The sequence below is a fragment of the Bos indicus x Bos taurus genome, chromosome 8, assembly GCF_003369695.1.
Source record: "Bos indicus x Bos taurus breed Angus x Brahman F1 hybrid chromosome 8, Bos_hybrid_MaternalHap_v2.0, whole genome shotgun sequence".
Classification (NCBI taxonomy): Eukaryota; Metazoa; Chordata; class Mammalia; order Artiodactyla; family Bovidae; genus Bos; species Bos indicus x Bos taurus.
The window spans coordinates 28,593,929-28,608,099 of record NC_040083.1 but is presented as its reverse complement, the minus strand read 5'-3'; the positions used below and the strand labels follow the sequence as shown (position 1 = coordinate 28,608,099).

General features: G+C 39.3%; 1 protein-coding gene across 2 annotated transcripts in view; it reads left to right on the top strand.

The window, feature by feature from the left end:
* SNAPC3 (small nuclear RNA activating complex polypeptide 3) overlaps positions 1-14,171 on the top strand; it is a 41,497-nt gene that overhangs the window by 12,331 nt on the left and 14,995 nt on the right. Inside the window, exons 4-5 of one of the 2 annotated variants that reach the window (XM_027549200.1) lie at positions 3,899-4,003; positions 7,262-7,411. In XM_027549200.1, coding sequence (XP_027405001.1) covers positions 3,899-4,003; positions 7,262-7,411 — 255 coding nt within the window. Of the gene's footprint in view, positions 1-3,898; positions 4,004-7,261; positions 7,417-14,171 lie in introns of both variants that reach the window. The other variant, XM_027549201.1, reaches the window with a different exon arrangement.

Here is a 14,171-nt window from a genome sequence, read left to right as displayed (position 1 = left end):
GTGTTTTTTTCCTTGTTGAGGGCTAGAGCTCTTTTGAATTTTCCAAACTATTTTTCCAGTGTGTAGTCCTTGTTGTGTACAAGCATATCTCATTTTACTGTGCTTTATTATGCTTCACAGGTAGTGTGGTGGTGGTTTTTTTTTTTTTAATTATGAAGGTTTGTGGCAACCCTGCATTGAGTAAGTCTATTTGGCACCATCTTTCCAACAGAATTTGCTCCCTTGATGTCTCTGTCACATTTTGATTATTCTCACAATATTTCAAACTACTTCATTAATATCATTCTTATTATGGTGATCTCTGATCATTAACATTACAACTACAGCTCACTGAAGGCAAAGAAGATAGCGTTTTTTATCAATCAAGTGTTTTTAATTATGGTTCCAGTCTGTACATTGTTTTTTGGGACATGATGCTATTATTACACACTAAATAAACTACAGCATAGTGTAAATATAACTTATGTGCATTGGGAAACCAAAAAATTCATATGACTTACTTTATTGAGATACTTGTTTTTGTGGCGGTCTGGAGCTGAACCCACAGTAGTTCAAGGTCTACCCATATGGTTGCTGATGTTTCTGATTCATTATCTCTAGTCAACCAGTGACCTGATCAAGATTTCCTTAAATGTATGACTCCACAAAGGGTCATTTGTCTTCAAATTTTCCAGTTGATGCTGCTGGGGGAAGCCACTTGCTGGTAAGAGCATTGCAGAGAAGCAGCCAATTCTGACTCCATGTTGCAACTGTTTCTTTGACTTGCTTTTCATTGCTTTTGTTATTATAATCATGTGTAATGGATGCTTTAAAGGACCCTGCCCCTCAACCTGACTGTTAAAAGTGCCTTTTTTTCAGAACCCTGTCCTCCTGTAGATGGCAGGAAGGAAGAAATGAATACATCCCCCAACTGAGGCTTGCCGTTTTAGGAGATGTTTGCAAGATTAATGGCCTTTTTCTTTGCTTCCTCACCTCACGCCATCTCTGATCTATAAAAGAACCTGGCATCAGACCCCAATAAGATGGTTATTTTGAGGCACTAGCCTGCCATCTTCTCACTCTGCTAGCTTTCTGAATAAAGTCATTTTCCTTGCCTCAACACCTCATCTCTCAGATTCATTGGCTTGTCATGGGGTGAGCAGAGCAAGCTTGGACTCCATAACAAGAGGGCCAGAACCAAGGCAAGCTTCTGCACCAGGGCCTCAGAGCATTGCCAGACCAACCACAGCATACTTACCCCTATTTTTTGGAGAACATGATCCCACATTGCTCATCATGGCATCAGCTACTTTTTCCAGGACCACAGCCTGCTATCTCTACATCTGCAGTGGGGCTAAGAGTGGGGCCTGGTAGTTGGTTTATACCCTCTGCTTACCTAGGAAACATCAGCAGCTGTTTTTCTTCATTGGGGCACTCACCTGATTGATATAAGAGTTTGATCAGAGTCCAGCATGCCAAAATAGTTAATTCTAATCTCTTTCTGTCTTCATGGTTGCTTTGCTGGAGGGACTTAGCTTACTGTGCCTCTGTTTCCTACTGTGCCATTTTGCATGACATCACTCCCACCTACTTTTAAAACATCTTTTGCACCTTCTTAACCAGTCTACTCTGATGGCCTCTATTTTATAGTTATTGGGGCTCAAATGGTAAAGAATCTTCCTACAATGCAGTAGACTGGCATTTGATCCCTGATGGAGAGATCCCCTGGAGAAGGGAATGGGCCACCCACTGCAGTATGCTTGCCTTGAGAACTCCATGGACAGGGGAGCCTGGTGAGCCAAGCACATATAAAGGGAAGTGTGATGTTGTGATGGATTAAATGTGATAGCAAATTTGGAAAACTCAGCAGTGGCCACGGGACTGGAAAAGGTCAGTTTTCATTCCAATGCCCAAGAATGCTCAAACTACCGCACAATTGCACTCATCTCACACGCTAGCAAAGTAATGCTCAAAATTCTCCAAGCCGGGCTTCAGCAGTAGGTGAACCATGAACTTCCAGATGTTCAAGCTGGTTTTAGAAAAGGCAGAGGAACCAGAGATCAAATTGCCAACATCCGCTGGATCATGAAAAAAGCAAGAGAGCTCCAGAAAAACATCTATTTCTGCTTTATTGACTATGCCAAAGCCTTTGACTGTGTGGATCACAATAAACTGTGGAAAATTCTGAAAGAGACGGGAATACCAGACTACCTGGCTTGCCTCTTGAGAAACCTGTATGCAGGTCAGGAAGCAACAGTTAGAACTGGACATGGAACAACAGACTGGTTCCAAATAGGAAAAGGAGTGCGTCAGGGATGTATATTGTCACCCTGCTTATTTAACTTATATGCAGAGTACATCATGAGAAATGCTGGGCTGGAAGAGGCACAAGCTGGAATCAAGATTACCGGAGCAATATTAATAACCTCAGATATGCAGATGACACCACCCTTTTGGCAGAAAGTGAAGAAGAACTAAAGAGCCTCTTAATGAAAGTGAAAAGGGAGAGTGAAAAAGTTGGCTTAAAGCTCAGCATTCAGAAAACGAAGATCATGGCATCCAGTCCCATCACTTCCTGGCAAGTAGATGGGGAAACAGTGGAAACAGTGACAGACTTTATGTTTCTGGGCTCCAAAATCACTGCAGATAGTGATTGCAGCCATGAAATTAAAAGACACTTACTCCTTGGAAGGAAAGTTATGACCAACCTAGACAGCATATTAAAAAGCAGAGACATTACTTTGCCAACAAAGGTCCGTCTAGTCAAGGCTATGGTTTTTCCAGTAGTCATGTATGGATGTGAGAGTTGGATTATAAAGAAAGCTGAGCGCCGAAGAATTGATGCTTTTGAACTGTGGTGTTGGAGAAGACTCTTGAGAATCCCTTGGACTGCAAGGAGATCCAACCAGTCCATCCTAAAGGAGATCAGTCCTGGGTGTTCATTGGAAGGACTGATGTTGAAGCTGAAACTCCAATCCTTTGGCCACCTGATGCGAAGAGCTGACTCATTTGAAAAGACCCTGATGCTGGGAAAGATTGAGGGCAGGAGGAGAAGGGGATGACAGAGGATGAGATGGCTGGATGGCATCACTGGCTCAATAGACATGAGTTTGTGTAAACTCCAGGAGTTGGTGATGGACAGGGAGGCCTGGCATGGTGCAGTCCATGGGGTCACAAAGAGTTGGACATGACTGAGCGACTGAACTGAACTCACTGAAAGATGTAATACTGTAGTAAAAACAGGGTTTTAGAGTGAAACATATCTGTATTTGCATTCTAACTGTCTGATTTACCCTGGGTAAATTGGTGAAGCTGAGTTTCATCTGTCAAATAACTTTCTTGATAATATGGAGGTGAAATTGCTCAGTTGTATCCAACTGTTCGTGACGTCATAGATTGCAGCCTGCCAGGCTCCTCTGTCCATGGAATTCTCTAGGCAAGAATATAGGAGTGGGTTGCCATTTCCTTCTCCAGGGATCTTCCCGTCCCAGGGATCGAACCTGGGTCTCCTGCATTGCAGGCATATTCTTTATTGTCTGAGCCACAAGGGAAGCTGTGATAATATGGAAGGAGTTATATAAAAGTGTTAATGACTGTAAATGTCAGTATTATACCAATGTTAGGTGATACTCCTATTTTATCATCAGTTGCTACGCACTTAGTGCCAAGCATCTTATTAGGTGCTTTATTTTACATTCCCAGAAACTATTCTGTAAAATAAATATTTTCTCTCTTTTTTTTTTTTTACAGATGATGAAACTAAAGCTTAGCGAGGTTTTTTAAACAATTTTCTTGAAGTAGAATTAGGAGCTAAATCCAGGGCTGATGCAAGCCCTTGCTTATAGCCCTTATTCTACACTGCCTCTGATCTGGGTCACAGTGTCTGATTTTAATGTCTCTTATTGTTTTCTTTCTTTAGGAGTCACATGCTGTAGGGAAAAAGCCTGAGAATTCAGCAGACATGATTGAAGAAGGAGAGCTTATCCTATCTGTAAATATCTTTTACCCTGTGATTTTTCATAAGGTCAGTAGTAAAACCTTTTGGACTTTACAGATAATATGAGTGACTTTTACCAGAGAGTGTATTTAAACCTTATTTGAACCAAAATAAACACAAGCATATGCTGTTTTATATGACATTCTATTTTCTTGAGTTCTTTGTTTTACAAAGAATGTCATAAAGTCAGTTTTCATATAATCTCTTAAGTAATAGGATTATAGTTAGTGTTGGAATGTATACCTGATTTCTGTACTAGTAGCCACTGAAAGTTTGTAAATCTGCAGTGATTCTGATAGTATTATTTCTTGAGGGTTTTTTTTTTTTTTTTGGTAGAAAAACTGGTTAAGGAGGGTTTTGTTTTGTTTTCACCAATTCAAAATTCTTGGGAAGTTATTGAACTAGCTAAGGACAGCTCTTCTTAGATGAAAATGCAGAAAGTTAGCAGGTCAGGGGTATCCAGGAATTTCTTAGGAATCTCTAGTAAAAAGAGCTCTATCGCAGTTAATATATTCTTAATTTCCCACATAGATGTATCATAAACTTTAATAAGATTTCATTGAAATATTACTGTACATAAATTGCACTTGTGAATAAACTTTTATGATTCATCTGTGGTATAGTTAGCTAGCACTAATTATTAGATTGGTACAAAAATAATTGTGGTTTCAGACTGTGAATTTTAAATCATTATAATTAGGCTCAAACATATCTTTATTAATCAAAATAGGAAACATTACAATCAACACATCTTGCCAATGAGAAATAAGTTTTTTTATTCCTGTAGCATAGAAATCCACACTTCAGGATTTGATGAATTCTTGGAAAGCATTTTCTTCCTCCTGCTGGTTGTGGAAGTGTTTTCCCTTTAAGAAGTTGTCAAGATGCTTGAAGAACTGGTAGTCAGTTGGTAGTCAGGTGAATATGGCAGGTATAAACATAAAATAAAACCTTGTGGCCCAGTTGATTCAACTTTTGAAGCATCGGTTGTGCGGTGTGTAGGCAGGCATTGTCATGCATAAAAATTGGGCCCTTTCTGTTGACCAGTGCTGGCTGCCAGTGCTACAGTTGCATTTCATCTATTTGCTGAGCATACTTCTCAGATGAAATGGTTTCACTGGGATTCAGAAAGCTGTAGTGGTCAGACCAGCAGCAGAACACCAGTGACCATGATTTTTTTTTGGTGCACATTTGCTTTGGGAAGTTCTTTGGAGTTTCTTCTCGGTCTGACCACTTAGCTGGTTGTCGCCAGTTCTCATATAAAATCCACTTTTTGTCCCAAATCACAATTTGATTGAGAAAGAGTTCGTTGTATAGAATAGACAACAACACTTCAGAGAGAAAGGTTTTTTTGATTTTCAGTCAGCCCATGAGGCACCCACTTACTTTTTCACCTTTTTCACCTTTCCAGTTTGTTTCAAATGAGGAATAGCTGTAGAATGGTTAACGTTGAGTTCTTAGGAAACTTGTGTAGTTTTAAGAGGATCAGCTTCAATGATAACCCTCAACTGGTTTTTGTCAACTTTGGTGGCTGTCCACCACGCTCCTCATCTTCATGGTTCTCGTCTCCTTTGTAAAACTTCTTGAAGTTTTGCACTGCACTGTAAGTTTGTTAGCAGTTCCTGAGCCAAATGCATTGTTGATGTTTCAAGTTGTCTCTGTTCTTTAGAACCCATTTTGAACTCAAATTAGAGAATCACTCAAATTTGCTTTTTGTCTAACATCATTTCCATAGTCTAAAACAAATATAAAATAAACAGCAGGTAATAAGTCATTAGCAAAAAAAGAAAAGTGAGAAATGTGCAATAATGTGATGTATAACACAACCACATTTATTTAAGAGTATATTCCAATATCAAACAACAAATTTCAACAGTGTAAAAACTGCAATTACTTTTGTACCAATCTAATACCCTGTTTGATTAAGATCCTAAATTATCAATCAAAGAAAACAAAGCAAAGCAAAACTAATAAGACCAAATGTCAGTAGTGTATAGATTCCTTGATTTCAGTGAGATAGCTTTCAGGACAATTTAAAAGTCAGTGAAATTATATTCCTAAGACTCTTCATATTAATGTCACTTTAGTAGCAACTTGGTTATAAATTTTCACTTAAACTAAAAAAAAGTTTAATTGCCACGTGTATTAGTCCATTCTGGCTGCTATAACAAAATAGCACAAACTGGGTGGCTTATAGGCAACAGAAACTTGTTTCTCACAGTTCTGGAGGCTCAAAGTCTAAGATCAGGGTGCCAGCATCTGGTAAGCGCCCTCTCCCAGGTCACATCGTTTTTATAAAGGCACTAATCCCATTCATGAGGGGGTCCACCCTCATGACCTAATCACCCTCAAAGGCCCACCTCCTAACATCAGCACACTGGGCCTTAGGATTCCAACATGCAAATTTTGGGCAAATATAAGCAGCGCAGCACCAAGTGTCTGTTGTACTCATAGGATTTTAATTTATGGAGGCGACTGAGTGACAGCACTAGAGACCAGTGTCACTGAAAGATTTTCATTATTTACATTTCCTGGGGCTAAGAGTATGCCATGGCATGCAGCACCAAAGGGGCAGTACCAGGATCATTCAGAAGGCAAGGGGAAAGCACAGGCCACAGCCCTTACTGGTTTCCACAGGAAAGGCAAGGCAGAGCGGAGTAAGCAGTTTGGGACTGGCTAGCTTGAATAATTCCTGTGGGCTCTGGGCTGTGGGGCTGTCCTTGTTGTCTGGTACCTGGCTGTGGTTTGACATAGGACAGAGGAGAAATACTGACTTGGTATAATGAGAGTTGGATAGAGATAGTTTCAGAGTATGGGCTCTGGATCACAGGGGAGAGGTAAATAGCTGACAGTTAGTTTGGACCTATAATTAATAGATGCTGGGACTTCCCCGTGGTAAAGAATCTGCCTTCCAATGCAGGGGACATGGGTTCAGTCCCTGGTCAGGTAGCTAGGATCCCACATGCTGTGGGGCTACTTAGCCCACATGCCACATCTAGAGAGAAGCCCTTGTGGCACAATGAACGATCCCACATGTCAGTCACAGGGAAGAGCCTACATACCGCAGCTAAGACCCGACACAGCCAAATAAATAAAATGAATAAATATTTTTAAAAGATCAATGCTGAGTGGACAAATGCAGAATCTAAGAAAACTCAGGACAGCATATTATGGGTATAACTTAAGATAACCAGTAACTTAATTTAGATCTGGTCATGACAGGATTTACAGTTGAATTGCTTTGTCTCTAAGTGAACACTGATTTATTTACTGTCTGACTCGTAGCACAGAGAACACAAGCCCTACCAAACGATGCTGGTATTGGGCAGTCAAAAGCTCACGGAACTGAGGGATTCCATTTGCTGTGTCAGTGACCTCCAGATTGGTGGGGAATTCAGCAACACTCCTGACCAGGCTCCTGAGAACATCAGCAAAGTAAGGTGATTTTTAAAATTTCTAACCATCATAGAACAGGAGAAAATAATAATCATAAGCTAAGGAAATAGGATTACAGGCTCATAAGCATTCCAGTAAATGCTTTCTTCTGTGCCATTCCATCAAGCTTATCCCTTCTTTTTATCATCAAGACCTTTTCAAAGATGAGGCTATATTTGGTTTTGATTTCATCTCCCATTTATTTCTCAACCATTCTTTGTACACTCTTCTTTCTAAGGGCACAGTACCAACCAATAGGTCTCTTTTCCATGTGCATACAACTTGATCTCACTGTAGCATTGGAATTTGCTGTTCACTCTCTCTTCTTTCAAACTCTGTATGAGTTTGTCTGTCATAACTGACCCTAGCAGAGGGTTGGAGTCCACCCAAGAGCATCACTGCCCACGGAAGAACCTTTCAACCCACGACAGAAGCAAATAGGGACATACCCTGTGACACTGGGCCTTGCTGGTACTTCCCAGGGTGCTGCTCTCAAAAGGACAGAGAAACCTTCCATACTTGCTGAAACAGGATAGAAAGGCAGACGGGCCACCCACAGTTTTCAGAAGGGATTGCTTACTCAATAATGTAGTAGGGCCTGGATCCTTCTGAATTTCATCACAGAGCAAGCTTGACCAAGTTCTATTAGCTGGTACAACCCTGGCAGAGGACCTCAGATTTACTGGCATATTTAAGAGGGACAGCATCTCCTGTAAGTCACTAAAAAGCCGTTTGGAACAATTAGTATGTCCAATAGAGTTTGGACATGAACCATCAGAATCTCTTTATGCTCATTCCTTTATCATCAGCCACATAAATGCCGTTATAACTTAGGTCTCATCTTAATTCTTATTCTAAATTCATCTCCTGGGCTTTCCCCCCAGTTTTAATTTTCATGGTTTTAAGTATACTCCAGTCTTTATGAATCTCTTTCTCTCTTGGTTTCCAAACTCATTCTTTGTAAGTGTCTACTGGACATTCTCATTAGCCTCAGTGCTGCGTGACATTTTTACCATGTCTCTATACTTGATACACCCTTGATACCTACCTTTTAAAGGTAACTGTTTTGTTCCTTCTGAAACTGCCCACATCTTTTCCTTATCACTCCCCCTCAGCTGCTATTTATTTCACTGAGAAAATACGTTATCAGAAAAGAATTTTCTGTCATCTCTCACCCACATTTACCCATCTGCCCATGCATTCTCCTTCCCACCTGTTACAGTGGATGGATTAAAACTGCTGCTATCAAAGCCAGTCTAGGTGTCTGCTAGATTCCAACCCCACTGCATAACCAAGGACTTTGTTCTTGTACTATCCCCTTTTTTCCTGCATCATCAGCTTTTCCCTTCTGTTGCCTGTCACATCAGCACACAAATAGACTGTACTATCTCCTACCCTAAAACCTTCTCTTACCATGTATCTTCCTCTGGCTACCATCTCATTTTTCTGTTTTCTTCTCATTAAACTGACTCAAGAATCATGAATTAATAAGTGCCTCAGCTCATTGTTTCTCTTTTTCTCTCCCCTTTGTCCTACACGCACTCTTGTTCATCACCACTCCACCAAAATCACTTCATTGTTGTCGCCACAGATTCATTTCTCGTCTTACTTGATCTCTAATCAGCACAACACAAGTAAATATTCCTTCTTCCTTGAACCACTTTCTTAACTTGGCTTTTAAGACATTACACCCGCCTCATTTTCTTCTTATCCGACTGACTTTTTTACTCCTCTGCTGGATGCTTCTGATCCTCCCAACCGGTGAATGTTACTAAGCCCTTTGAATCAAAGTGAACTTGTCCAGATTCCTAGTCCAGATTTGTTATCTCCAATCTCAGTATCTCCAAACTCCAGAATTATTTTTTCCAATTGCCTCCTTGACCATTACTGAACGTCTAATAGCCACTTTAAACCTAGTATGTTCAGAAACAGACTCTAGTTCTCTCTTCCTCCTCAAATCTGTACCTTCCCCAGTGTTTCCATCTCAGTAAATATGCTCATTCTACACCTGGTTTCTTAAGCCAACAACCTTGGAATCATCTTTGCCTCCTTTTCATCCCACATGGAAGGTGTCAGCAAGTGCTTTGGCTCTACTTTCAAATTATGTTTAGTATCTGTCCGTGTATCTGCTTCACAGGTAGCAGACTGAGAAACCACCGTCATCTCTTGCCTGAACTGTGGAGTAGCCTAGTGACCATTCCCGCTGCTCCCTTTCACACTTCTGTTTATCCTTTACACCAAGCCAGAATGATACTCTAAAGTATCAGGCAGACCCTGTTGCTTTTCAACTGGAAAGTCTATAGAGGCTTCCTCTTACATGTAGAATAAAATACAAAGTCCTTTTTGTGGTCCTGTCTGCCTCTGAACTTTATATCTTAACACCCTCTTTGTCACTTGTTGCCTTCACACCATGAGCCATTCTTGCTCTTTCTCATATATGCTAAGCAGGGTCTTGCTCAGAGCCTTTGTTTCTCTTGTTTCCTCACCTTAGATATTGTTTTTCACCCAGGTATTCAGATGGCTCACTCCTTCATTTCTTAATGTTTCTGATGTTGCCTTGACAAAGAGATCTTTCCCTCTCTTCCCCAGACTTGCTAATAACACTACCTAATGTTAAGTTATATGTTTGTCTGTCTTCTCTTGAACCATGAGGGTAGGGTCTTTGTTTTAGGAATATAGGAATACAGAGGAATTTAGAAATTAGGAATACAGAGGTGTATTTCTGTGATGATGTGTGGCACAGAGGAAGTGGTCAAGTCCTTGTTGAATAAATAAACGAACCAGAATACCTCAAGCTCAACGTTTAGTCTTGAACTCATTACTCTACCATCTCCCTTTTTCTTCAGATGAAACTCTCCTTTTCCACTCCTCTTTATTCTGCCTTAATAGCTCCAGACTCTGTTTTTTCCACTGCTGTGTGCTTTAGTTTGGGCCCTCAGCGTCTTCTCCAGGAACTATTATAGAGACTTCTTAACTGGTTTTCCCACCTTAAGACTGTCCTATACATGCCACTCAAGATGTCTTTTAAAAACAAATCAAATACCAAGAGGGAACTCTCTGGACATTGGGTAATTGTGATGTGTTGTTGTAGGTTTATCCTTGGTAACAAACGTATCATTCTGGTGAGTGGTGTTGATAATGCAGGCAGGCCATGCATGTGTGCTGCATGGGAAACCTCTGCCTTCCTGTTTTATTGTAAACCTAAAACCGCTCTAAGAGAATAAAATGTTTAAAAAATTGATCCTATGATTCTCCAATCCAAACATCTCAGTGGTTCTCCATTGTCTGTAGTCCAAGCTCCTTAGGCTGACAAATAAGGCCTTTTGTGAAGTGTTTCACAAGTTAACTTTCTATACTATTCACCCGCCCTCCTTTTACACCTTAGGCTTCGGCCACAGTGACTTTATCTTCCTCAAGCATACCATACTGTTTTATGCCTCTGAGTGTTTGAACACGGGTGGGAAGCCCTTACTGTCATTTATGAGATTCTTCTTGAGGGTCCTCTGTTTGCCATTCTGGCATGTTTCATGTATCGATTCTAATGCTTTGTAATAATATGCGATACTATTTGATACGTTTGTCTGCCCCACAAGACTGGCTGTGTTCCAGTCTTTTTGGTGACTGGCATGGAGAGCAGCATACTTTCTGAGTTACATTGAAAATGGTTATAAGATACTGGGGTTCTTCAGGTTTGTCAGCTTGGTGCTTTTGGAGATAAACACTAAAGAGAAACAACTGGAATCTCAAGTCTGTATGCACACTAGGAAATAAAAGGTTTATCGTTTCTTTTAAAGGAGAAGCAATCTTATGCAAAGTTTCTCTACCCTATGAGAAAAAAAAAAGGGTATAGCTATAAGTTTATAAGATGAGTTTAATAAGAAAAATATGAATTCACCCTCCTTATTTCATCCGTGTGATAACTGCTCGAAGCAGTGAGTCAGATCTGGGAATCAGTCTTAGCTCCAGGAACCCTGGGGAGTGTTTTTAACCAGACTTGTTTAGTTCAGTGTGTTTGTACATCAGCGCTCATGCCTTCAGCAGCTTTCTAACCATGACCCATAGTCCTATTTTTAACTATTTACACATCTGCTTTTACATTGTTTCTCCCTCTTGCATGTATTAAAATAATATCCTCTTATTATTTAGCACTTATCATGTGTCAGCTGTATAATACACTAGTTGATAGTTCAGGATCTTTGGAAAGAATATCACCATTTTACAGGTAGGAAAAAGGTGGTCAGAGCATTGTTGTAAGTTAACCCTGTTGGGTCAGGAGTGGTGGAGGCTAGATTCAGACCATGGTCAACTTGCCTTCAAAGCCCCATGTTTGTTCTTTGCTGTGTTGGCACTATGCCTAGCTTTAGACATCTATCCCCTACCCTTTTGTTTATTTGGTGAACAAGCACTGCATGAAAACTTGAGTTGTGCTGGTTAAGGGCAAGATTCTAGTACTTGCACTTTGTGGAGTCTTTGCGTGTTCAGGGACCTGTTTCATTTGTCTCCTTGTTCTCCAACTATGTTTTTAGAAAGGTGAACTCATATAATTAAGTGAAATTTTCCTGATGCTAATACTTGTTAGGTCTGTGGAAAATTTTTTTATTTTATTGATTAACATTTGTATTTTATGGTTTTAAGTTTTCCCTTGGAAAATTCTAAATACACACACAAAAAAGACAAGCATATATGTATGGCTGAGTCCATTCACTGTTCACCTGAAACTCACAATATTGTTAATTGGCTATACCCTCATATAAAATAAAAAGCTTAAAAAAAAAAGAGAGACTAGTATAATGAGTCTTATGTACCCATTATCCACCTTCAACAGTTCTCAGCATTTTGCCAGAATTATTTCATCTGTTTACCCCATGCCATTGTCACACCTAACAAACTGAAAATAAGTCCTATGTTATAACGATTTTTTTTAACAGAGAGATGTTTGGCATGTATTCTATTGGTGATCATGGAATAAATTATTTACCTGCAGGTCTCGTAGCTGAGAAAATAAGAATCTTTATTCCAGTCAATAAGCAGGACTTAAATAAAATACTTTCCTTGAGTAATTTGGTGTGTGACAGGACTAGGAGGACTGGGCCAGGGTATTTAAATCTTTTTTAAAAGCCATGTCTAAAATGTAATGTGTTTTGCTAATGTTTGTTTTAGACTCTAGTACTTCAGGAATGAAGTAAAATTTTAAAATATGTGTATACCTAAAGCAACTAGAAAAGGAAAAAATGAGGAACTCCAGGGTTTGAAGGAAAGAAATCATAAAAATTGGGGCAGAAATAAATGCAAAAGAAACAAGAGAGACCATAGCAAAAATCAACAAAGCTAAAAGCTGGTTCTTTGAGAAGATAAATAAAATAGACAAACCATTTGCCACACTCATCAAGAATCAAAGGGAGAAGAATCAGATCAACAAAATTAGAAATGAAAATGGAGAAATCACAACAGACAACACAGAAATACAAAGGATCATAAGAGACTACTATCAGCAACTATATGCCAGTAAAATGGACAACTTGGAAGAAATGGACAAATTCTTAGAAAAGTATAACTTTCCAAAACTGAACCAGGAAGAAATAGAAAATCTTAACAGACCCATCACAAGCACGGAAATCGAAACTGTAATCAGAAATCTTCCAGCAAACAAAAGCGCAGGATCAGACAGCTTCACAGCTGAATTCTACCAAAAATTTAGAGAAGAGCTAACACCTATCCTACTCAAACTCTTCCAGAAAATTGCAGAGGAAGGTAAACTTCCAAACTCATTCTATGAGGCCACCATCAGCCTAATACCAAAACCAGACAAAGATGCCACAAAAAAAGAAAACTATAGGCCAGTATCACTGATGAGCATAGATGCAAAAGTCCTTAACAAAATTCTAGCAAACAGAATCCAACAACATATTAAAAAGATCATACCTAATGACCAAGCAGGCTTTATCCCAGGGATGCAAGGATTCTTTAATATTCACAAATAAATAAATGTGATACACCACATTAACAAATTAAAAGATAAAAACCATATGATTATCTCAGTAGATGCAGAGAAAGCCTTTGACAAAATTCAACATCCATTTATGATAAAAACCTTCCAGAAAGCAGGCATAGAGGGAACATACCTCAACATAATAAAAGCCATATATGATAAACCCACAGCAAACATTATCCTCAAAGGTGAAAAATTGAAAGCATTTCTCCTAAAATCAGGAACAAGACAAGGGTGCCCTCTCTCACCACTACTATTCAACATAGTTTTGGAAGGTTTAGCCACAGCAATCAGAGAAGAAAAAGAAATGAAAGGAATCCAGATTGGAAAGGAAAAAGTAAAACTCTCACTGTTTGCAGACGACATGATCCTCTACATAGAAAACCCTGAAGACACCACCAGAAAATTACTAGAGCTAATCAATGAATATAGTAAAGTTGCAGGATATAGAATTAACACACAGAAACCACTTACATTCCTATACACTAACAGTGAGAAAACAGATAAATTAAGGAAACAGTTCTATTTACCAAACAACGAAAAGAATAAAATACTTAGGATTAACTCTACCTAAAGAAACAACAGACCAATATGTATATATATATATAAAACACTGATGAAAGAAATCAAAGATAACACAAATAGATGGAGAAATATACCATGCTCATGGATCTGAAGAATTAATATAGTGAAAATGAGTGTACTACCCAAAGCAATCTATAGATTCATTGCAATCCCTATCAAGCTACCAATGTTATTTTTCACAGAACT